Source organism: Natrix helvetica, assembly GCF_964273705.1.
Source record: "Natrix helvetica genome assembly, chromosome: 1".
Taxonomy (NCBI): domain Eukaryota; kingdom Metazoa; phylum Chordata; class Lepidosauria; order Squamata; family Natricidae; genus Natrix; species Natrix helvetica.
Window position 1 is genome coordinate 102857498 of NC_138548.1, and position 25339 is coordinate 102882836.

The window sequence follows — 25339 nt, forward strand, 5'->3', positions numbered from 1 at the left end:
AAGATGGTCCAGCAGTGGCTTTGTACCATCATTTCCTTCAAGGCAGTGAGATCCTACCCTCACCCAATGATATATATGAATCAAAGAGAAATTATTGCATAAAGTATTTCTAATAACAACCTAATGCACACAGATCTGTGAGGTATCCTAGTTTACAACAATCTGAAAATACAACTTGCAGCTATTTTCAATTTAAGGATTGCAATGAAGTTTCTTACAATCAACATAATTTGGATGTTCCCTTAGGATGTTTTTGTAGAGTTTCTCGGCTTCGTGAAATTCACACATTGCTTCATATAACCTGGCTAAGTTGTACGACGTTGTCACGGAAATTGCATTGTAGTAATGCTCGTCATGTTCCGCTTCTGCTTTAGCTCTATCCAGGGATGCCAAAAAATATTTCTAAATGCAAAGGATGAGGGGAAAAAAGTGCGTGTTTATACATGCGTGCACATACATTATACATACACATATGCACATACGTGTTTTCCCGCACATCTAAGTTATAAACATATGGCATATACAAACAGTAACTGTGGTTGAGGAGTTGAGATTCATACCTTTGCTTCTCCTAAGTTTCCAAGTCTGAAGTGGAGAGCACCCACATTATTTAAAATTTCTGGGGGAACATCGGCTTGTACTTTTTCTTGAAGTATTCGTGTTGCTGTGCCATAGGCTGAAAGAGCACCCTATACATTTAGAGACAGTGGAAGGATTTAGTGAAATGTGTAATTGTTCAGCATGAAACAAGCCTACTTTACCCACCTTTTATATACCTGTATATCTGTCTGCTCAAGGATTTGTGCTAGCTCAATCCAAGCTTCTACATCATCTGGATACTGTTCGGTCACCTTCTTTAAATGACCCTATTAAAAAAAAGCAACTTATTACTCCGTATAATTGATTTAGAATTTCCCTGAAAAGTGCCACAGAGTAAATAGTTTCCTGAGGCTGTTGTAGCTTTAAACAGTTGTTGAATGAATAGACCTAACTTAAGGACTGTGTGCAGTGTCTAAAATTCAGCATTCTATAAATAATCACTTTTACAAGTAGTGTAAAAACAAGTTCCAAATATCTCTAAATTTAAGCATGACAGGAAAATCCTTTCTAATATATACCAGGTCTACATATCAATTGTACATGCATTTCTCAAAAATAACTGTCACTGAGTTTGAGATTTCGCCTTAAATTAAAAGAGTGATGAATTATAATTTTGTTCTTATCTCTTGAGGCCTACTGTACCTTTGCAATATCTCGTTTGTCTTGATCTTCTGAAGCAGCGTAGAGAGATCCAAGAATTTTCATGGTCTCATAATTGTTAGGGTAGGCTTTCAAAACTTTTTCAAAGCACTGTGAGGCATTTTCTTTGTCTCCTCGGTAAATGTACATTTGACCCAGTCCAAAAAATGGCAGTACAAAAGATGAAGAGGCAAACTGTGTGGCTTGGTAATAATATTGGAAAGCTTGATCATAATCTTCCTAATGAAAGGAAGAACATAAGGAAGAAAGGCGTTAAAACTTGGAAAACTCTTAGGAAAATAAGATTGCAAAACAGAAAGAGTGGTTATGTAAGGCATAATATACCTGAACATGAAAAGACCTGGCCAGCTGGTAGCAACTCTCTGCTTGCATTGCTTCCACTTCTGTATTGTGAAAAGCATGAAGTGCCAAATGTTGGACCTTACCATAATCCTGTATAAAGAAAATAAGATTATCATATTATTTTTATAGTATTGTATAGTATAATATAGTATATTGCAAGGCAGGTGTGTCCAACCCACAGTCTAGTAATGCCACTCCACAAGGTATAATAAAATATAAAAAGAAAGGAAATTTGTTATTCATGTACATTAATTACATATTTTATATGAGATCTAAGGCAATTCCTCTTCACTCAATGTGGCACACAGGCAAGCCAAAAGGTCAGAAACCCATGGTCTGAGGTATAGACTAAAATTCAAGTTCTTAGAAATCTTAGATTGACCATTTGTTACAAATGCAATAATTCATAATTTCCTGAAGATATTGCTGCCTATACAATCCTTAACCCTTAAAGTGTGACCATCATAATAGTTGTTTACAAATGTCCCAACTTGAAGTTTGGGTTGGTGTAATGTACAAATTCAGCCAATGTTTGAAAGATGATTCATGTGTGTGTATCTATCCTTTCCTCCTCCCCCTCACGCACACACAAACATTAATGAACCTTCTGAAGCCAGTCTGCAAATTTCACATCATTGTGAAATATATACTTATAGCTTATATTTTCCAGATGAATACCACAGACAAAGACTAAAGAAACTTGTTTTTATGACCTTCATCATTTGCATTAACATGTCCCCACTTCCACAAGATATGAAAAGCAAAATGCAACTCCATTTCACAATGGGAATGATGAAAAATAAGAACGATTTCAGGCAATTCTGAATTAATCTAACATTATGAAACAGCTTTAAAAAATTCAGCTAGCAGCATATATCAAAACACACTCTTGTTGTCTTACCTTTTTAAAGAAGAAGTGATTTGCCAAGTGATTTAATACCATAGGGTTACTAGGATCAATTGTGTAAGCTCTAGAGAGTAACTGGACACCATTTTTGATAGAATCCGCCTGAAAGGAATATTGATAGTTTTTATTCATAGTAAAATGCATTTTAACTTCTTAATTATTGTCTTTAAAAATTCAAGGGCTGTTTTAAAAATTGATTTCAGAATCCTGGTCACAACCTTGACTGGCCATGCGGATGGGTGCCAGTCCCAGCAGAAAAAATAGTTTGTTCACAAATGTGCCGTAAAAATGAATGAGGTTAGACTGATAATGGTATATCAATTAGAAGAATAACAGCTTTTTCTGAAAAATAAGAAAATTCTACCATGTGAAAAATTCACCTTCAGAGCTATGACAGCAGTACATGATTCAAATGGAAAATGTTTTATCTTTTCATGGCTGTGATAGTGGGCAGGAGCGCATAAATCCAAGATTTAGTGCAGTGCAAATCATCTTCATCACATTAAACCATGTCAGTAGGTAATGGCTTTTGCTGGGATTGTTTAAAAAATAAATCAATTAACATGAACATGGATGCCATTTCTTTCTGTAGCTGTGCTTCTTATAGTAATAAATGTTAGCAAGCCTGATCTGATTATTTTATAACCATCAAAATGTATAGGTGGACTAAGCTTTGCACAGATTTTATTTGGTGCTTTATTTTAGGCCTATGTAACAAAATCTGTGCAATTACATTCCTTGCTCTCTGTTCCTGTGATGCAGATAAAAGAGAAGAGCCAATCTAAGATAATCTGGCGCAATATCACAAGTCTGAAGCATATACTAAGCAACCTTATAAAACCAAAAGACACTTGCTGGTTCCATTACTTCTATTTTAAATTACTTAGTCAGCAACTGCTCCTTCAAAATCAAAGGAACTATACATTTATTAAAAAAGAAATAATCAGGTTTTTATTTCAAATTGTGAAATATCCATGGTTGCCTTCCTGTCACTCAAAAAACTGATTATAGCCTCACAGGGTCTTGGGATGCTACCGTTTTAGTTAAACTCACTCACCTCTTTGTTATTTAGTTCCAGAACAGCCAATCCAACTAAAGCCCCCACACATTTGGAATTGAGCTCCAGTGCTCTGCTGAATGCCAGGCGAGCTTTCTCTAGCTTGTTCAGCTTTACAAAGCAATGGCCCATGCCTAGACGAACCTCAGCTAGGAGACAAAAACAGTAAACACTTCCAATGTTTATTTAGTTGAATTATATTTCTTTCAGGAACCATGGTGTCCTACATAGCACGTCCATTTTTTTTTCCCTACCTGTGTGAGGTAGGTTGGGATCAAAGAACAAAAGGTCCCAAAGTCATTCAATGGGCTTTCATGGGTTGAGGGGAGGGTTTGAAACTGAGTTTCCCCAAAGTCAGCCCAACAACTTAGTTGGGCTGACTACAGTGATTCATCTATCACTACATTACGCTGGCATTGTCATTTATGTTTCCTTCTTAACCTGAAGATTCTCTTACTACTTGTATATTAATGACTCTGAAGCACTTTGCACATAATAGTAGGCATATTTCCTCAAGAGTTCCTATGTTCATTTGCATAAACAGCATTTTTGCATGTGAGGTTCTGTCAGGTGAACTCCAGAGAATACAAAATTGTTAATTAGATGAGCTACTCCAAAATCCTCATCTAAGATATAAAGATGAGGTAGTGCAGCACCTCTGGTTCAGTTTCCAACATATGGTTCAAAAACATGATAGACACAAACACATGTCTATAACAACCACAATTTTTTCCCTCTGGATAGTGCATGAATTTAGGAAAGGGCAGAGCTGCCTTCAGGTGTTCCAGACATTTATAACCCCATACATTCAAAGGCATCTTTGGTAAATCAGATTTAAAACACTGCATAGCCCTAACAAAAACCCACAAAGTTATTTAACTTCACCTCTGCAATTTTCATGAGTGTTGGCTAAAATTTGAATCACAGAGCAGCTCCAGATTCTGGTAACAATCTCTGTTATTCACCAAAAGCTGTTATTTAGAAAGGCTGCAGATTCAGATATATTTTCTAAAAAAGATAAAAAATCTATAGGTGGCCAATATATAGTGGTTGCTGGGTGGGGAGCAAAGAAACACATTCTATTCCTTTCTTAGTCAAGGACACCAGCTGAATGACCTTGGGCTGGTCACTGCCTCAACCCCAAACCACTGTTACATAAAATATTGACTTTTCGTTAAGAGTAGCAGCTGGAAACATGCAAATGCAAGCAGATAAATAGGCACCACTTTAGTGGGAAGGTAACAGCATTCCGTGCACCTTGGTGTAGAGTCATGAGAGCCATATGACCATCTTTGGACAACACTGGATCCCTTGGCTAGGAAATGGAGATCAGCACCATCCCCTAGAGCAGTGGTTCTCAACCTTCCTAATGCCGAGACCCTTTAATACAGTTCCTCATGTTGTGGTGACCCCCAACAATAAAATTATTTTATGTTTTCCATATTTTTTCGAAAATATGTGTTTTCTAGTGGTCTTAGGCGACCCCTGTGAAAGGGTCGTTCGATCCCCAAAGGGGTCGCGACCCACAGGTTGAGAACCGCTGCCCTAGAGTCAGGCACAACTGAGCAGGGGAAACCTTTACCTTTTTACTGTGCGTGCTTTGTTTCTTACCTGGGCAGCCAGGATTAGTTCGCAGGGCCTTTTTATAATAGGCAAGGGCACCTCGGTAATCTTTCTTGTTGAACGAAATGCATGCTTTGCCTATTACAAAGGAGGAGTAAAAGATCATAAATACCTCTAAAGTTTATGATAGACATCAGGAGTTCACAATTTACCAGCAGAAACTATTAATAATAGTTATTCCCTGAAAAGATGGTATAAAAAAACATAAGTCATGAGTATGTCCCCATTTCCCTCTAACCCAATTGTCAACATTCTGCTTGCATTGGTTGTGCAGCAAATGCATTTCAAAATGCTCTATTTTTATTAATAGCGCAAGGCCCGATAAAAACCATAACTGGTTGTTGAACTCTCTTCTACCTTTGTCATCTTAAACGAGACTCTGAATCTTACAGTTTCTTTCAACTGGTTTCGCAGCAGGTCATGACCACTTTCTACAGGTGATGCTGCCAGGCACTAAGTACTAAAGAGGGAGGGGCAGTTGCTTCTTTTTCTTTTTATTATAGGAAAAACCATCCATTTCAACTAACAAGCTAAGCTAAGTAAGTCATTACAAGTCATGATACCGGGCTCCTTTTTATTTCCTGTTTTAAATTCAAAGTCCAAAATGAGCAAGAAATTATCATTTCTAGCAAAAAAAAAAGTAAGAGGGCTTGTTTTGGATTTCAGCAACGAGAAGCTATGTACCAAGGTGAAACAGATTTCCCTTGTATATCCCAAAGATCACAATCGCTTAAGACTGCTGGGCTCAACACTGTTAAACTGCACTTGTTTCCCTGAAGACAAAATATGACTGACTCACCAAGAAGGGCTGGAATATTATTGGGAGACTGATTGAGTACAAAATGAAACTGTGCATCTGCTTGATCCATCTTATCCCCCTCCAGAAGGCAGAAACAGGCTCTTCCCAATAAGTGATTCTAGAAAAGCAGGAAATTATCTTTAATTTTTATTTCTAGGAGAAATTACTACAAACCATTCTAAGTCATGAGAGTTTCAAAATCACACCTTGCTCCTACATTCATTATTTTGAAGTGTTGCCTAATTGCTTAAAAGGTTTCATTGTCCTCCTCCTTTTGTATCCACTTATTTTCTATAGCAAATGATAGACAACCAGTGACCAACAGGCACAAATCCTTTATATAGTTCCTGGAGCCTCTTCTCCTTTTTCAGCAGCATGTCAAATTGCACCAGGAAAATGTAATTTTTCAGCTAGCAGATTTTTTAAAAAGCTTGTTTGTATCTGCAACAAATTCTTGATCTACAATTTCTATCTGATCTTTGCATTTCTACATTACTCATAACCATTTTTGTTGCTGAAAAATATTTGAAGAACTCAAGAGAATAAATGTTATCCATCTGCTCTATTACTATTTCTCCAATATAGTGTATGGATATATATTTCTGAGTTATCTTTGTTCGTTTCTTTGATTTATACCTTAGGTTTCCTCCACGTGTTAATGCTGGCTCTCTCCTTCAATATTTTGTTTACACAACCGTATAACATTAATAGATCGGAAGTAATTGGTTCAAAATCACTCAGACTTCCACAGCTAATGGTACAACTGAAGTGGGGACTCACTAATTCTATCTATTGACCTAGTCTAATGCACTATGGTCCAATGAAGGGACATTGAACTTTTTGGATAACAGTGGCAGAAAAGATTGCCAAAACTGCCGTATTTTTCGCCCTATAAGACGCACTTTTTTACTCCAAAAAAGAGGGTGAAAATCTGGGTGCGTCTTATTCGCCGAATGTAGCCACCTGGGTCATCTAAAAATGGGGCAGGCAAAGCGGGCGTTGCAGAGATCGTGATGGCTGGAAAGGAGAGAGGTTTCGCTTTCAGAGCTCCCGCTCGGCTGGGCTCCCGGGAGGGCTTAGGCGGGGGCAGGGGCAGCGGCTCCTCACATTGCTGGGGAGTGAAGTTGTTATGGCCATTGTCTCCCCTGAGCTGCCCCCCGAATCTCTGAGGCACCTTTCGCTTGCAGGAGGAGGAGGGTGAGGGCCGAGTATACCAAAGCCTCTGAGTAACTGGGAAAGAAAGCCGCGCTTGGAACCTGCCGAAAACTGCCGCCCGAAAATCACGCCTTTCTTTCCCAGTTACTCAGAGGCTTTGGTTTAAGGAGGCGTTGCTTTAAGGCTCCTGAGAATCCGGAGAGATGGGGGGGGGTGGGGGGTGGAGGAAGAGAAGGGAAGAGGAACAATCTCCTTTTTACGAAAGCTTTTCTCAGAACGCTAGATTGGGAAGTTAAAAACCTAGAAAGGGACACGATCAAGCTTGATTCAAAGGCTTTGCCTCCTGAGAATCCGGAGAGATTGGGGGGTGGGGTGGAGGAAGGGAAGGGAAGAGGAACAATCTCCTTTTTACAATCTCCTTTCCAGCAGCATTCACTCAAACCAGATGCATATGAGGGGGTTACGAGACCACCAGATGAAATATGGGGGTTAGAGAGCACCAGATGAGATATGAGGGGGTATGAGACCACTAGATTCACTGTTTACTGACTTTACTGACTGTTAATGAGAGTAAAGATAGTTCTTAATATGTTACATGGTTGACATAAAATTGTTCTTAAACTGCTGTTAACTTTATACAGTTGATATAAAATATTTTACTACAGTATTTGGTTCAGAATCTTTTTTTTCTAGATTTTCCTCCTTTAAAATTGGGTGCGTCTTATATTCCGGAGCATCTTATAGGGCGAAAAATACGGTAGGTTCCTTCATTGCAGCAAGAAATGCTTGTCATTAAATAGAAGATTGTTATTTCTAGCCTCCTTCTTTTATCCCCAGCGTGGTAATGGCCTTTTATCTTTATCTAAATCTTCATTAATTCTATTTACTAGCAACTAATACTTGGACACTAGCTAGATATGCCTAAGATTCTAATAGCTGTGCAATGGATCTTCCTTTTTGTGAATTACACTGCAAATCTCTGGGCAAGAGATTTTTTACTTATAGATTTTGTTTTGCATCTAAAGGCTCCCCCCCTCTTTCTCCCTCCCTCCCTCTCTATCTCTCTCTCTCTCTATCTAACCAATATCTATCTATCTATCTATCTATCTATCTATCTATCTATCTATCTATCATCTATCTATCTATCTATCTATCATCTATCTATCTATCATCTATCTATCTATCTATCATCTATCTATCTATCTATCATCTATCTATCTATCTATCTATCCATCCATCCATCCATCCATCCATCCATCAATCTATCCATCAATCTATCCATCCATCCATCCAATCCAATCCATCCATCCATCCATCCATCCATCCATCCATCCATCCATCCATCTATGAGAAGCAGTGTCAACCATAAGCTAGCCACTAGTCAAAACTTGACTAGTGATGTAAATTAGGTACACTGATGTAAATTAGGTAAACTAAACTATAAAAAATATGGTTATACATTATGGTTAAGGTACTGCTTTTGAATCATAGTCTGATCCATGAAAGCTCCACTTTTGGATACAATAAACCAAACAATGTGACTTACCGTAGCTTGTCATTGGAATGCAATCAAATCCTGCATTATCTTTTTTTTTAAAAAAAATGAAACAAAGTAGAAAACCTCTCATTTTTAAGAGAGATTATTTCAGTGTGCCAAACATATCAGTATCTTCATAATTAATTGATCTTACCTGATCATACATGATAATTTTATCAGCCATAGTGTACAACAGTGTAGCTTGGGTAATAAGCTCTTTCTTGTTATCTTTGTTCTTTTCTTTCCGAGCCTGCTGTACATAGTAGGCTGCTAAGGTATCTAAGCAAGTCATCTGATCTTTTTCATGGTCTCTATAATCCAGGTTTCCATCTATGCGAGCGGCCTCTAATAGTTTCACAAAGTCTTCCGTTTTGCCCTGTTTGTAATATTCCAGCTAAAAAGTAAATGAAAATACATTTAGCAATCTATTAAAACCGTATTCATAAAATATGCATAGCACATAAAGTTAAGCAATTACATATTAATTAAATTATGACAAGAAATCAGAGTTCCGGGCCATATCTGTAATATGTCATCCTTTTCATTGTTGATGGAAAATAGTGTGTGTGTGTAATGGTTTTATTATGTGAATAATCTCTCACTCTTACAGGAGTGGGCAATCCATGGGCTGCACACAAACCCAGTTCCATTTTTGAGTGCAAGAGCCTCCTCAAATCATGCCACCAATTTCTGCAGGAAAAGTACCAATTTTAGTGGCACAATTGTTGATATTTGAGATGGAGGTAAAACAAAAGATAGTGTTAAGTATACTGAGTTTATTGCTTAATATATCTAGCTTATTTCTTGAACTTCCCTTTCCACTGCAAACCAAACCAAAATCTTTGACCTCACTACTATGGTGTCATCATGTTACCAAACTCATTTTTTTAAAAGAAAAGAAAAGTACAGGCCTTACTGCAAAAATGCTGCTACTAAAATAAATACAGATATTCCATTCAAATCTTCCACAAATGATTATCTTGATGAGGGAACAGAAATATATACTTATACATTTCTACATTATCTTAAGTGAAAGAAAGTTATCAATGAAAAATAATCACTACTTTGGAATATGCATGCGCTTACAGTATAAATAAAATAGAGCAAACGGAGATGCAACTGACCGCTAGGGCAATCCATATGTGCAGCTGAGTATGTTCCTGTTTCAAAATGCTTATAACTTCATCCCCCTCCGGTAACTGATCGAAGTCAAGCTCAATGACCTAAAAATCAAATGACAACATTCATAATTTAATACTTTATTAGTTATTAGGGCACATACAATAAGATCACAAAGCAAAAACTTTTTTAAAAAGTAATTCCCACTACATATATTTCCTAACAATATGTTAAGCCCTCTCCTGGACTAAAATTATTTAAAAGGGGATTTCTGGAGTTATACAGATTGGCAGCATCTCATTCAGGATAACTTTTCTACTCAGGAGCACACAGAAAAATAAGATTTCCATGCATTCATCCTACATTAACGACTCATTCACAGAATCTGATTACTTTCCAATGCAGAAGAAATTCTTCCTCCTCTGGAAACCATACACATTTAGGTAAATCTGCACAGTAGCAGTAAATCTAAGCTAAAAGTGTGACCAAATTCAGTGGAACTTCTACAATATGGAATTGGTTTAAACAGTTCTGTTAACAAGGCTATAATACATAGCCTGCAAAACTCCAGGTGATCAGTAAGACAATGGCAATGAAGAGACATTGAAAACCTACTTTTTGTTCCATGTAATGGTCATATAGATTTTTACTCCTAGTTCTGGGAGCCTTGTGTTTTTTTTTGCTTTTATATCTCAGTCTTGTCTACAAGTCTCCTGTTCAAGAAGTGAACAGGTGTACATTTGCTGAGCTCTCAACAATATTGGTTAGGAAGATGAGAGAGAGAGATTTTTTACAAAAATATAGAGGTTGGGACAGTTTCTAAATAATCTTGCATTCACTCTCCAAATACGCACATGCAGCTAGGCAAAATGACAGTAACAGCAGTGACCTCTGTGTATTTTACCCAAACAAAGAAAAGTTAACACTAATAAAAGCAGACTCAAGATCCCTATGGATTAGTGCCTTATAAAAATATTGTTATACCTTCATTCCCCCCCTCCCCAACTTATCAACTGTTAAAGGAAGCAACAGGTTGAGGAATATCAAAACTGCCAAGTACTGCTGACAATAGGTACACATGTGCATGTACTTTTGTATGTTTGTTTTGCCTTTAAGTCGGTTTCTGGTAACTATTTGGACCAATCTATGCAATTTTCTAGACAATATTGTCTAGAATAGTGGCTGAGCATTGCTTTTATCTCTGGGTTGAGAGAGAGGGACTGGCTCCAAGTGTCGCCTAAAACAAGAACTCAAGTCTCCCAATTCTCTAGTTCAGGACTTTTAACCACGAGACCAGACAGGCTCCATGCATCTATAGATAGTAAGACTAGATAGATTAGATAGCTTAGGTCGGTAGGTAGGTACGATAGATAGATAAGCAAGCAACGCATACAAAATATTAGTGGTAGCAGATTTACTTAGCACCAACTCCCCAGCAGGTCCACGAGGACAGCTCCAAGCTCTTCCAAGGGAAGCGGGTGGGATGTGCAATTTCCCCAAAGCGACTTCAGACAAACACGGAGCCACCGAAAGCGAGCCAAGGGGAGCCCCGCACCAACTCACCTCGTCTGTATCCCGGAGGGGGATCTCAATCGAGCCCCGGGACATGATGGCGAGTGACAGCGCCGCCGCCGCTCCAGCTACGGGGGAAATCGCTACAGCCCCCTAAAACACCTCACACAGCCACAGCCACAGCCTCCCGCCCGAGCGGCCGTCGGACCAACAGCCCCCACCGCCGTCGCCGTCCGCGCAGGCGCTGTCGAGCTTTAGCCTCGGAAGCATGCGCGGAAGGCGACGCGAAAGAGGGCGACGCGCTGGGGGAGGGACGGAGGAAGAGGGGGAAGAAGCGACGGACTGGTCCTTTTCCCTCTTCGATCTTCTGCTACGCTGGGCAGCAGTCGAATAGCGGGGAAGGGCGGGGAGGGGAATAGCTCTTATCCTTCTCAGCAGTAGCCACCTGAGAAGTAAACGATTCGCATATTATGCAGTATGGAGAGCTCATTTCAAATAGATGGGGCTGTTCTGTAAATATTTACACACACGCACGCTCCTTGTCAAAGAGAAGGGAGAGAGATGGAGTGTTTCTCCTGAACATATCTATAATTAGCTGTTTAAAAAGGAACAGTCAATATAGCCCAGACTCTACAACCCTACTTTAATACGTTCAGGCATCTTTGTGAATCACTAAAAAAAATAAAATCTAAAAAATTACTAGAAATTAGACACTGCTAATCTCCCAACAATAGGTATTTCACCTACAGTACTCTGTTTTGTAATTTGCTGAATGAATAAATGAAAGGGGCCATAAAATGATTTAAAAACAAAAGCTGTGTTTTAGAATAACTTGCACTGATGATGTTACTTTGTTAATGAAACGTCTAAAAAAAACAAGAAAACTCAAGAGAGCACTCATTTCAATCCTGAGTTACAAATATTCTTTATTGGTAATTTGTAAACTTTGGATTAGCTATCTTAATGTACGTTACAATATGTTCAGGTGTATAGAGGGTTCTTCCACAGAGTTGCTTGTAAGAAAAATCTACACGTTAAAAAAAACATGGAATGAATCAAACTAAACTGTTACTATTCTTGGTAAATTTTGCATTTGTTGGAGTTAAAATTGCATAACTTTGTTGGTGGAGCAGTTGTTCCATAAAAATCCTTCTGAACAACATGCTTCACATATTGTGTCCAAAGCTGTGTAGGATTGGTTATTGCAGTTGCCCTCACTAATATTTGAAAAGAGTGGTAATTACTCAAAAACTAATCTCTGATTGAAAATAGGAATTATTTTGTAGTGTAGGAAGTTATCACCCAGCCCTTTCCCAGAAAAATGAAGTATCCTAGGAAATATTGAAAAGGCAGAATATTATATTTTCCTGGATGTGAAAAAGGGAGAAACACATTTTAAACACAAAGTAATTTCCTGCAGCTTCCTGCCCATCCCCACTTTGTCAATGGGCCATTAAGAAGGCCAAGCTAGTCCACTTTACATAATAAAGAGTTCTCCCCACCAGCTCCAGGGGGATGGGATTAAGGCATGATAATATTGGCACTTTACTCAACTGACCACATGGCATCTGAACTCAACCAAACCTGGATTCAAAACACAGCCTAGAGGGTTGCCCTTCCATGTGAGTCTGACAACCAATCAGAATACATTTCTTACACAGGAACAGGAAACAGGTGGGGCCGAACAGATTATAAAAAGCCCTGCAAGCCCTTCTTCACTCTCTTCTCTTCCCTTCCCTTCTCTTTTTCTCCACCAACATTGAAGCATGTGATCACCTTTTCTGTTCAGGACTCAGGCCATGTGGTCCTGTCCACCATTAAAACCTGTGGCCATGTGGTCCTGTCCAAGCAGCCTCCATGTCTCCAGTGTCTTTTTCCCCACTTGGAGCCGAACCCAGAAGGACATTTCTTCCAACAGTAGTATATCACATTCCTATTTGTATCTTGAAATTATCTATTAACCCATGTTGTGTAGTTGTTTTATTTATCCTTGTAATTATCTTCTTTACTCCCCCTTCTACTGGTATTACTATTATTATTCTGTTGCTTTGCATATACACTATATGCTTTTATATTGGAGACAAATTCCTTTTGTATTTAATCGCACTTGGCCAAATAAAGTACTATATTCAGTTCAAATGTTGGAAAATTGGATTGTTGTCTAATTAGGCTCTGCAAAAACTTGTAGATAATAGGATATGTGAGCTGCACAAATAGATATAAAACTCTTAATGCTTTGCAGGTATCTAGTGGCTATTTGGATTTTTTTCATTCTAGATCAGGGGTGTCAAATATTACATCACGTGATGTATCAGGACTTTTTTACCCTTTGCTAAACTGGGCATCGCCATGGGCAGCACATGACACATCCAGCCTGTGGGCTGGGAGTTTGACAGCCCTGTTCTAGATAGTAGAACTAGTGAATAATAACAATGTGATTAAAGTGGTTTTCCCAGTTGAAAGAATGAGTAATTATTAAATAATTAAGGGAATTATTCAGATGTGAAGATTCAAAAGAATAAAAGAACAAAGCACTTCCCCACCAGCAAGCATAGATTAACATCAGACGAACAATCAAAAAATAAAAAATACCCCTGTAAGAAGTCCCCTCCTTTAAAATATTCTTTATTCTTAATATTAAAAGGAAGCAGGATAGAATATTTCCTCTAAAGGAGAAGAAAGGGGGAAAATCTTAACAAAGGCAGAAAGGCAGAAAGCAGCTCCAGTCTTCTGCCTCAAGCAGAAACTTGAACAGGCTGATCTTTAGAAATGCAGATTTTGTATCCATTCAGAAAGACTGGGCCAATTTATTCATAAACAAAGATATTCCAAATAAGCAGCATAATTAGGCAAGCCAAAACTGACAAGATTAGCTCAGACAAACAGAATTCGCATTTCCCCTTTTCCATGTAGAGCCAGCCATGTATATGACCTATGGGAATCTGGCAACAGAAAATAAAATATTAAAGGACACATTCTTACACAGGAACAGGCATCTCAATCACAAAGCCCCAAAGAATATATAAAAATCCACCCATTCTCAATCCCATTTTGTCAGCCACCCCAGAAACATGTTGCTGTCACTGAAATTTCTGGCATCCCCCCAAAAAGAGACCTCCTTTCCTGCAACCAGCCTCCATTTTATTTCCAGGGTCTTTCTCCCAGGTTGGAACCAGACCGGATTTTTCTTTCAACACTCCATTCAAGGAACTAATACATCTTCATTTTGTATTCTATATAAACCATAATCCTCAGAAAATTTCCTCCTGTTTTTATCCTTTTTAAAATCTTATTTTGAATTTTTCAACATTTGGTAGATAAAGTAAAAAATAACAATCTGGTGAGATACATAAGTTGAAGATTCACTCTAATAATGAAAGATGCTTGTTAATAGGATGTTGTATCTAAATTTGAATTGGACATTATTTTGGACTGTTGTATATATCTTTTCTGGGAAATTACATCTGCTTATCATGGGGAACACTATATATGCATACATAATTATACATATTGTACTTTATGTTAATATTTCCTTTTGGTAATCAGAATTAATTTGTCTCTTCAATTAGAATATAAAGGTTCCTGGGAAAACATATGCTTTTGTATTTGAAGCTTTATTATTTCAAACTATATAGGAAACTTTCAAGAATATCTTTAAAGAAATAGACATAATAAAATATGAGAGAGAGAACTTATATTCAAGTACTTATGGAAGAAATATGGTAATAAGCATTCTTCTAGACCAAACTGGAAGTTAAGTAGGAATACCAAGTACGGTATCTTTCTTGGCATTACATAACATTCATTCTCCTTTCTTGTCTCTGTCCTTTTTAAACTCTGCCTAACTAGACTTAAACTGAAATATTTCATGTTTCATTTAAGATTTTTAACTTGAGGTTTGGCTGGAATAATAAGTATAAGTGCATGTCATGAGATGTGGCAAAATGATTGAAATAAAGTTTAAAATTGCAAAAAAAAAAAAAAAAAAACCACCATGCAAATTGTGTCAGAAGGGGGCAGCAGTTCTACTGTCAAAATAAAAACAGTTTCTTTTTAAAGTATCTTGTGTCTGGCCATTTAAACTTTAACCCCAAATAGATTAAATTTACCAGGAAAATAGAATTTAATCTAATAACCAATTAATGTAATTAACACTAAAACTAGAATCCTATTACATGTCAGCTGCATATAAAAGGAAAGAGCTTTATTTATATAGATTTATAGGCAACCAAATTAAAAACTACTATGATATAAAATTAAACTTAACTTAAAACTTGCAATATAAAACTACCTGCAGTGAATTGGGAAGAAAAGTAGGCACAAATATCGATTATACATTACACACAAGGTCAAGATGACATATCATCTTCTGCTCTGGCCTGTTTGAAAAGCCAGGTTTTTATAGCTTTTCTGAAAGAGCAGAATTGGGGTCAGACAAACCTCTGGAAGGATGATGTTTCAGAGGGCACAAAATCAACAAAGAAGTCCTGGCTCCAAGATTACATTCAAAGACATGGTTAATCATTGTACTGCACCTGCTCTCTGAAACCATAGTGCTTGAGATTAAACTGGCATAATTCTGCTCACCTTTTAGGAGACTGGAGATCTGTTGTTTTCCCAAGCATGGAGGTTGGAACAGTAATTGAGCCCATTCACCAATTGTGTTGCAGTTGGTTATGGAATGTATTTTTATATTGTAAAGGTTTTTATTTTTTTAATCTTTGTCAACTGCCCAGAGTCACATTTGTGAGATGTGTAGCCACATAAATCAGTACAAATAAACTTTAAAAAAAACCATAGTATTTTTTTCTCCAAAGGATTTTTTTAAATAGACAGTATAGTATTTTTTTCTCCAAAGCACCTGAAGGCAAGACAAGAAGAAGTGGATGGAAACTAATCAGGGAGAGAATCAACCTAGAAGTAAGGAGAAATTTCCTGACAAAACAATTGATCAGTGGAGTGACATGTTTGTAGGTGTTGTGGGTGCTCCAACACTGGAGGTTTTTAAGAAGAGATTGGACAACAATTTGTCTGAAATAGTATCAGGTCTCCTGCTTGAGCAAGGGGTTGGACTAGAAGACCTCCAAGGTCCCTTCCAACTAGGTTATTCTGTATTTTTTGCATACCATGTTTTTTTACAGGTCATTTGCTTGCACTTATATTACAGGTACTGGCCAACTAATGCCCATTCATCAAGATCTGGGGGGGGGGGGGAAGTCCTACAGCAATTAGAAATCTTTTTGGAAAGTTCACAGCATTTGACAAAATTATCCTGGCATGCTTTGTTTTATGTAAGTAGGGTTTTAAATATAAGCAATTTTATATAAGTGACTGGAAACTGCAACTTTGACATAAAGAACCTGATTTGTCAATGTTTGCACACTGTGCCAAGTCATAATAAAATAATTGTATTGGGTGTTTTGGGGTTAGCATGGTCATAAATCCTGTTGCGGAGACTCATAATCCATACCATAGCTTAATTATGTTTATGGTGCAAGGTAAGCAAAGGAAATGAGGTTTATTATGACATTTATTTTATCATTTATTTGAATGCATAAGCCACTCATGTCCAATAGTCTAATGTTTATTTACAAAGTCATGATGTATATCTAGCTCAGGGGTGTCCAAACTTGGGAACTTTAAGACTTGTGGACTTCAACTCCCAGAATTCCCCAGCAGCTGGCTGGGGAATTCTGGGAGTTGAAGTCCACAAGTCTTAAAGTTCCCAAGTTTGGACACCCCTGAGCTAGCTGAAGCGAAATGCATAGTATGGAAAACAGATTTATTCTGTTTATTATATTTAATATTTATTTGCAGCCCGTCTTTATTATTTTTACAAATAATTCAAGGCAGTGAACATATCATATCCAACACGCCTTCCTCCTCCTATTTTCCCCATAACAACAACCCTGTGAGGTGGGTTGGGCTGAGAGAGGATGACTGGCCCTAGGTTACCCAGTTGGCTTTCATCGCTAAGGCGGGATTCAAACTCATGTTCTTCCCATTTCTAGCTTGATGGCTTAACCACTAGACAAAACTGGCTCTTATGGTATTATCTCCAGTGTGTGTGTGTGTGTGTGTGTGTGTTAACTCCTGTTATCCTTAAGTATCTAGTAGAAGACAATAAGATAATTTATCTGGTTGTTCAGAGACACTAGTTGGAATCCCTAATCTTAACTGCTGATGATTTCAATTATATTGCTTGATTGTATTGCATTGCTCACTAAATTATGCAGGCAGAGAGATCTGGGTACTTTTTATTTTTGATTCTATACAATGTCCAGGCTGATAAGGATGGTTGTAGTAGAGGTGGTATTCAGCTAATTCTGACAGGTTCAGAATTCAGAATGAAGAACCGGTAGCAGAAATTTTGAATAGTTCAGAGAACTGGCAAATAGGCTGGCCCCACCCCTGCTGCAGTAGTGGGTTCCGGATCCCATTCCAACCGTACCGGTTGGAACAGGCCCGGCGGTGTGCACATGCATGCGCGCAGCACACACATGCATCTTAGCGCATCCGCGATGCTCCACGGATGCGCTGTATGAGCCATGCGCATGCACGGAAGCGCGGAAGCTTTAAAAGACAGGTAAGGAGCTCGGGCGGGCGGGTGGGCCCTCCGGAGCACCATACCAGAATGGTATCCGGTGCGCCAGGCAGGCTCCAGTATGACCGTACTGGGGAGTGCCACCTGCAACCTACCACTGCCCCACTGCCTCCCAGCTGATCTTCTTTTGTTGCCCTGAACAGGAGAACGGAGCTGGAAAGCAGGTTAGTGGGGTGGGGAGAGAATGGGGATTTTGCAGTATCCTTCCACTACCACACCCACAAAACCATGTCCACAGAACCGGTAGTAAACATTCTTGAATCCCACCACTGGGTTGTAGGTCACAAAATCAGCCTGAGCCTACAGAAAAAGTAGGGTTTTCAAATCACAAATGTCTGATTGAAAAGAGGTAAATATGTTTGGATATAATGACAAATACTTTAAATATTTAAAAAGATGGTGCAGAGAATCAAGTTCAGACTTGTTTTTCGTCATCCTAGAGGGCAAGCCAAGTTGCTAAAAGAATACAAATGACCAACTTTCTGCAAGGAATATAAATCCTTCCATTCCCCACCATCCAGTAAGAGCTAAAGAAGCTTCTTGGATGAGAAGTGAAATGTCTTCAAAGAAAAAACCAGAAGGTCCAGTTGCCTCTTGAAAAAGCACCTTTGGGACAACCATGTCCTATATGACTGAGACTCTCCATAGGCATTTGAAGAGGGAAAAATCTATTGCCATTTGGCAATCAGACTATTGGCAATAATCAGAAAAGTAATGTTTGAATGACTATTTGCTGAGACTCTTTTAATTCGGAGTTGGTAATTTCTATTTGGGCTAATAATTCCAGATTGGTATTGATTCATCTATTAACCATTCAATGTAAACAAATTGATTGAAAATGAACTGTTTATATAACAAACTAGAAATAAACAGGCAGGCTGAACTTAAGTAAACTGGACTAGACGCCAGAGATTTTGAAGAGCAACTTATGTTTCAGATTGAGCCAAAATAATATTTAAACCACTCCGGTTTCTCTGAGTTTGGAATTAAGGGCAGCTATTTATAAGAAAAAAAACATTCCTTTTAAAACAATTTAAAAGTTACATAGCATATTTTTAGAATATTTACTTTTTTTTTTAAAGTAAAGTTTTCATGTTTCAGTGGTTAAGTAAAATAGGAAGTGGGAAGAACATAAACAATAGCGAAAAGATAAACCCGTCCATCCGGGAACACTTAATCAAATATATATTTTTCATCTTTCCAAGGCTTGCGTTATCTTTATTATGGATATTGTTTTTGAGTTGCATGTTTTCCTAGCACTGGGCATAATTCATTGGAAAGAGAATCTATTTTTAAAATACAAAAAAAAATGTGAATGAGAGTGCACTTTCTAATTTGAAAGGCCATTTCTTAGTGCTATTCTCTTGGGCTGATTCATTGTGGCATTAATGACTCTACATAGAATAATTTATGATGAAATAAGGTAGTGGTGTTAGTTATGATCTTCTTCTTGTGCCATATCCATCATCGGACATTGGCGATCAAGTTGGCGATCCTATTTTTATCATGAAAAAGTGCTGCTGAGTATAGTCAAAATCAGTCCCTTAGATTTTGAAGCCATGATGTTCTTCTGCCTGGACCTCATTTGCCTTCAATCTTTCCTTGGAGGATTAAGTGAAGTATGCTGTATTTTTCTGGGTGTTGCATCACATATCCAAAATATTCTAACTTTTGCTTTTTTATGGTTTTGATTATTTCCCTTGGCTTTCCCAGGCTTATCACCTGCTCATTTCTGATTTTGTCAATGTATATGTAATAGCTGCCTGTAAATCCACATTTCAAACACTTCTAGTCTAGTTGTGATCTTATATGTATGAAATTGTCCATATTATTAGGACATTCGACTTTAACCCCAAAATGCTTTAACAATGTGAGAAACTGAAGCTCATTCAACACTTGTAATAAATATAGTAAATTCAGCTCTTGTAGTAAAACCATTAACAAGTTATTGATATAACTTGTATTTAGTCTTAATATTGAACACCAAGAGACAGAACAAATGAATGAAACAGAAGTACACATGGAACAACATTCATTTGAAGCAAAGATGAAAACTTTTCCCAACTATATGGTAAATTGTTATCCTTGCTGTTTGAAAGGGCAATGCGGGTGTTCCCAAATACCATCTTGAGCCTTATTTAAGCAAAACAGTTTTGTGAACATGAATGTAAGTGTTAATTCAACCTAAGAAAAAGACCAAATCTGAGAAACAGTTGATATATCTGAGAAAACCGATAATAAAAAGGGGGAAAGACATTAAATCATATCAGAAATTGTTAAGAATCTGGCATGAGACAGAACTGTTGCATTGGTTAATATAAAAATAAAATTGAGCTGTAAAAGGAAAATCTGGTTGCTGCTATAATATTTGAAAGAATTGGCTTGTATAATTAATGAAATACTTCTGTGAGACAATTTGAAATAGTGAAATATTCAAGAGTTTCTGAAAACACTTCAGTTCAGATTTCTGAAGGTACAAGGATAGTTTCTGTTTTAAGAAAATATTCAATCCTATTTCAAAAGAAAAGATACAATATCATGCAATTATTGTTTCAAATTAATATTTCAAATTATTGTTTCAAAGTCGGCAGGAAATCAGAAGTAACTTCCTTTCCTGCTGCTTTTTCGCCCATCCATCCACTCTGCATAGTGTCTGCTTATGGCACCTCTCCCCCATGGCAACTGTGCACCTGCCTGAACTCCATAGCTACTGCCCCACACACACACACACCTGCACATTCAACCATTAGCCTGATCATCTGGGACTCCCGCCTCGTCCTGCTTAATTTAAAGCAAATAGTTCTGAACTACCGGCAAGTAGGTCTGCTCCAGATTAGTAAGTCTGCCATTGGTGGACTTAATTAGATAATATCAGATAAAACAAGTAAATTCACTTTCCAATGAATTGCAGCAAGTAGCAATTAGGCTTATAAAGAGCTGGCCCTGCAGACAACTGAGGTCCTTTAAAGGTTAACAAAATATGGTTTTCCACTGGTTTCACCCTTGAGAGATACTGGTGGTAATTCTTATAGGGCTTGTGGCTGTTTCTGAAGCGTTTTATGTTACTGTAATAGGAAAAAACTGCAGGGATGAGGAGGTCATCTATGGAGCTTGATGCTAGGATGGGATGTTTCTAAGGTTAGAAGAGGAGGCTTAGGTAGTCTGTGACCTATTTAAGTCTTAATCCTTTTCAGAGTGACGCCGGATTCTGGGAGCGTGGGACAGGTCTCTCAATGTTTTCTTGACTGCTAGATAGATTTCATTTTTTCATGGGAAAACTATTGTTCAGCTATCTTCCCCTTCTCATTGGAAAAAAAAACAATTTATAGAGATAGAGAGCCTTCAGATGAAGATGAAAAACTCATCACCAGCCCATCTTGCACGGACAGTGATACAAAATGCTAGGTGTGTTAGTACATCAATATAGAGAGAGCAAATGTTGTCCTCTTCTCTTTCTACATGGCTTTTATATTCAGGACTAGCTGATAACCAGCATTGTCCAGGTATATATTTATAAGGGGGAAATGTCCGGACCAAACGTAATTTCTAATGTTGGATTTTCCCCCTTACCAGAAGGACCCCCCTTGTGGAGTACTGTGAAGCCATTACCATGGCAACTCCACTGTGCTGTACAGTAGAAACCATTTTACGGCAGTACAGTAGAAGCCATTTTAAGGCAAACAGACTGTATCTTAATAGAACCCCCCCCCAGAGGTGTTAGGGGTGTCTTACCCCCACAGTATTTTTTTCCATAGAGTAAGTCATCTGTGTACCAAGTTTGGTTGAAATTGCTCAAGGCATTCCAGAGTTATGCTGGAATATACACATGAACACAGCCCAGTGGTGGGTTGCAGGCACTACTCCCTGGTACAGGCATACTGGTGCCTGCCTGGAGCACCGGGTACCGTTCTGGTACAGTGCTCTGGATGGCCCACCTGTCCGCTGTCCTTACCTGTCTTTAAACTCTTTGGTGCTTCCGCACATGAGCATGGTACGAACAGCATCTGTGCGACGCTCCACCAAGCAGCTGGAGGCGTTGCTGGAGGGTAGGAACCCACCACTGACACACACACACGCACACACACACACATATATGTATATGTATATATGTATGTATATATGCTGGTCTTGTTGCATTTGGGTCTTTTCCCGTGTAAGATTGAGATTGTCTTGGCAACGTTTTGGTGAGGTCTCACTTGCCATCTTCAGACTGCTGTTTTTGGCTTAAAGCGTGGTTGGAGCTGATGTCTTTCTATAAATCTTGGTGGGGGTGTGTGGAGTGCTGGCTTTATTTCAGTAAGTGGATTGATTGGCTGTGTGGTTGTATCATGATTGGTAGATTGGTGCTGATTGGTGCTGGCTGTGTGTCCATTGTTGTTTTGTTGTTTTGTGTTGTAACGGCCTGTGTGGTGGGTGGGGGCATTAAAAAACAAGAGAATAATTATGGAAGCTATCAAAATAGAGAAACACCCCAATATGAATAAACGTGACGATTTCTCCCGCCTACCAGACATCTGGAAACCAGCCCTAGTCAACAAACAAGCCCCACCCACCACCCAGGCCGTTAACAAGAGAATAATTATGGAAGCTATCGAAAAAGAGAAACACCCCCACAACATGAATAAACGTGACAATACCTCCCGCCTATGAGATTGCATCCGGGTGGGTGGGCATAGCTGCTGCCGCTACTACTGATGTGCCCGATCTGGACCGAACCAGGAGCAACCCACCTCTATGCAATAGCCATAACTATGGTTACAGATTATATAAGTCCCTTTGTTCAGCACCATTGTAGCTTCAAGCGGTTGCTGAACAAATGATTATAAGTTGAAGAAATGAATATGACATGATTCCATAATGTAGTAATGTAGAATCTTCAATTCCCACTGCAAGAATAAAGAATCTTTAGCCCTCTAAATTTTACTGAATTGTAACCTAGTACTTTTATAATCAGTTTCAATTATCTGAGTAGGAAGATGAGTGAAACTGTTGCTAGGTATAATCAGACTGGATTGTTGGATTTCTTCTGAAGGTTTTGGTTGCCAGGCTATTGTACGAACTATAAGAAGATAAATGCCAAATCAGTATTGTTGTGAAGATGGTACTGGCACGATTTCTACAATGTTGTTTGGTTTCTTGCATTTATTGTTTTAATCATTTTTCTCTCACATTTTTGAATTACCTTGGTATGAGAAGATGACAGATATTCTTTACAGAAAGAAGTCCTGTCGCCTATGAAAACCAAAATATTCAATAAGGTAAGAAGATAAGACTAAAATAATCTAATGGCATTATATATTAGAATGTATATTAATTTTACCCGTAAGGCAACCTACATTTTTCTAGAATGGGATTATCTGCATTTCTGGAGGAATCACGATTGTTTAAAAATTACAACTTGGCTACCAAATTATTCTTATATAATGATTTGTAATCTGAAATGATTTCTTGATGTTAACAGTAATACATGCTGTAAGGTTATTTTTTTAAAATAAAATAAAATTTAACAGCAGTTTATGAAATTCATAACACAGCTTTAACCTGATAGATAAGGTTATCAGGTTGGATGACACTATGGAGTAGGCAGTATCCAATAAGAAACTACTTGGAGGTAATAACAAGAATTGTTATTAGTATGGTTTTTAGTATGGTTCCGAATTAGATAACTTCAGGGGTGGGCTTCCAAAATTTCAGCAATGGGTTCTCTGCCCGGTTGCTGGGTGGGCAAGGCAACAATGGACATGGCCTAGTTGGCCTCCTATACCATGGTGTGGGGGTGTTTTTGCCTTCCCAGGCTCCAGAGGCTTTCCTTGAGCCTCTGGGAGAGTGAAAACTACCTCCCCTGGGCTCCAGAAGCCTTCTGGGAGGCCCATTTTCCCCCCTCCCCGAGCGTCTGTGCAGGCCCTGCACTTACCCCGCATCCAAAATGGGCCATGTGGAGACTCCTGGGAGGGCCAAGGTGGGTGGGGCCAACCAGGGGTGGGATTTGGAGATTCTCCGAACCGGCCATAATGTTAGCTACGGGTTCTCCTAAGCCTGGGCAAACTAGTAGCAGCCCACCCCTGGATAACTTCAGAGAATGTATGTAACTTTGAGTCCAATGGAAATTTTTATCCCATCTCGCTAACCCCGACCCCCCCTCTTTTTAGCATTGACAAAAACTGCTTCTGGTTTATTTTAAAACCAAAATGCAATCCCAGTATGAGGTATATAATCTTCATCTAAAGTGTGATTACACAATTATCGTATTTTGGGGAGTATAAGATGCACCTTTTCTGCCCCCAAAAGGAGAGTGAAAATCTGGGTGCCTCTTAAACACTGAATATAGCATTTTTAGCCTCCCAAACCCGCACCCCCTTCGCAAAAATGGACGTGCAAAGGCTTTTGGGAGGCCTGCAAAGTGCTCCTGGGGGCTGGGAAGGGCAAAAATGAGTGGAAAACAGGCCATTTTTTGCCCATTTCTGCCCCCACCCCAGCCACCACGAGCACTTTGCAGGCCTCTCAAAATCTCTGCATGCCTCGTTTTTCACAAAAAACGAGGCATGCAGAGGGTTTGGGAGATCTGCAGAATGCAAAAACGTTTGTTTTAATTTACCTCTTCCAAATCTTGGTGCGTCTTATAGTCCGAAAAATATGGTAACAGCCTGGTCAATGATAACTGATTGTCCCTACTTTATTAATATACAGTAAAATCATCCAAGATTCCTCATATCAATTTTTTTTAAAAAGTTAGCTGTTTTAAGCTATTTAACTGGAGTTTTAACTTTGGAGTGACATTTGTAATTCAACTGGCATAACTTTTCCCTGGGAATAAACGTTCTTGCTAATGAACGGAGAAGAGTGGTCTTGGCCTCCACGAGTTATACTAAGAATAACATCTTCAAGAAACCTTGTGTAAAATTAGAATTTCTCAGGGCAGATTGAGAACCAGATTTGTTTATGCTTGTGCTTTTAAAATAGGATTTCATTGCAGAGCTCACTTTAGTGTTAGAATGTACTTTCTAGGCACGTATGGACAATTTTCTACTGGATTTTTTCCCCGTTTTAACAAATTGTATAGTATTAACAAGATTCTAATAAGAAAAACTAGTGCAGGCGGCAAAGCTAGAATGAAAGACAATTGTATAGCTTGAACTCATTCTCAGAGTGTTCATCGGTAGTATGGTAACAAATTAAAATGAATTGAATTGAGTGAGCTTCATAGCTAAGCCTTGTGTTCTGCAATAGTTTTATAAATGGCTTAGAAGGAGAGCTAAATTAATACCCTAGTAAACCAAAAAATCAAAACAGTCTTCATTGGTACAAATAGCTTGAAATTACTGCAGTAATAAACAGCATTGGCTGGGTAGAAGATACAGCAGTAAAAAGACGGAGAGTTTACTGTGTTGACAGACTTAAATTACAAATTGCATTACAAATAGTCC

The 25339-nt window shown here is 38.4% G+C and overlaps 1 protein-coding gene across 1 annotated transcript in view; it reads right to left on the reverse strand.

Moving 5' to 3' along the window:
* The window catches only part of CTR9 (CTR9 homolog, Paf1/RNA polymerase II complex component), a 32524-nt gene extending 20966 nt beyond the window's left edge, over positions 1–11558 (reverse strand). Inside the window, exons 1-12 of the mRNA XM_081950710.1 lie at positions 11363–11558; positions 9805–9903; positions 8835–9074; positions 5989–6106; positions 5178–5267; positions 3567–3715; positions 2504–2611; positions 1585–1692; positions 1243–1479; positions 777–866; positions 561–689; positions 219–402 (exon numbers count right to left, since the gene is read on the reverse strand). Coding sequence (XP_081806836.1) covers positions 219–402; positions 561–689; positions 777–866; positions 1243–1479; positions 1585–1692; positions 2504–2611; positions 3567–3715; positions 5178–5267; positions 5989–6106; positions 8835–9074; positions 9805–9903; positions 11363–11407 — 1597 coding nt within the window. The 5' untranslated portion in view covers positions 11408–11558. The remainder of the gene's footprint in view (positions 1–218; positions 403–560; positions 690–776; positions 867–1242; positions 1480–1584; positions 1693–2503; positions 2612–3566; positions 3716–5177; positions 5268–5988; positions 6107–8834; positions 9075–9804; positions 9904–11362) is intronic.
* Positions 11559–25339: the final 13781 nt, after the last annotated feature.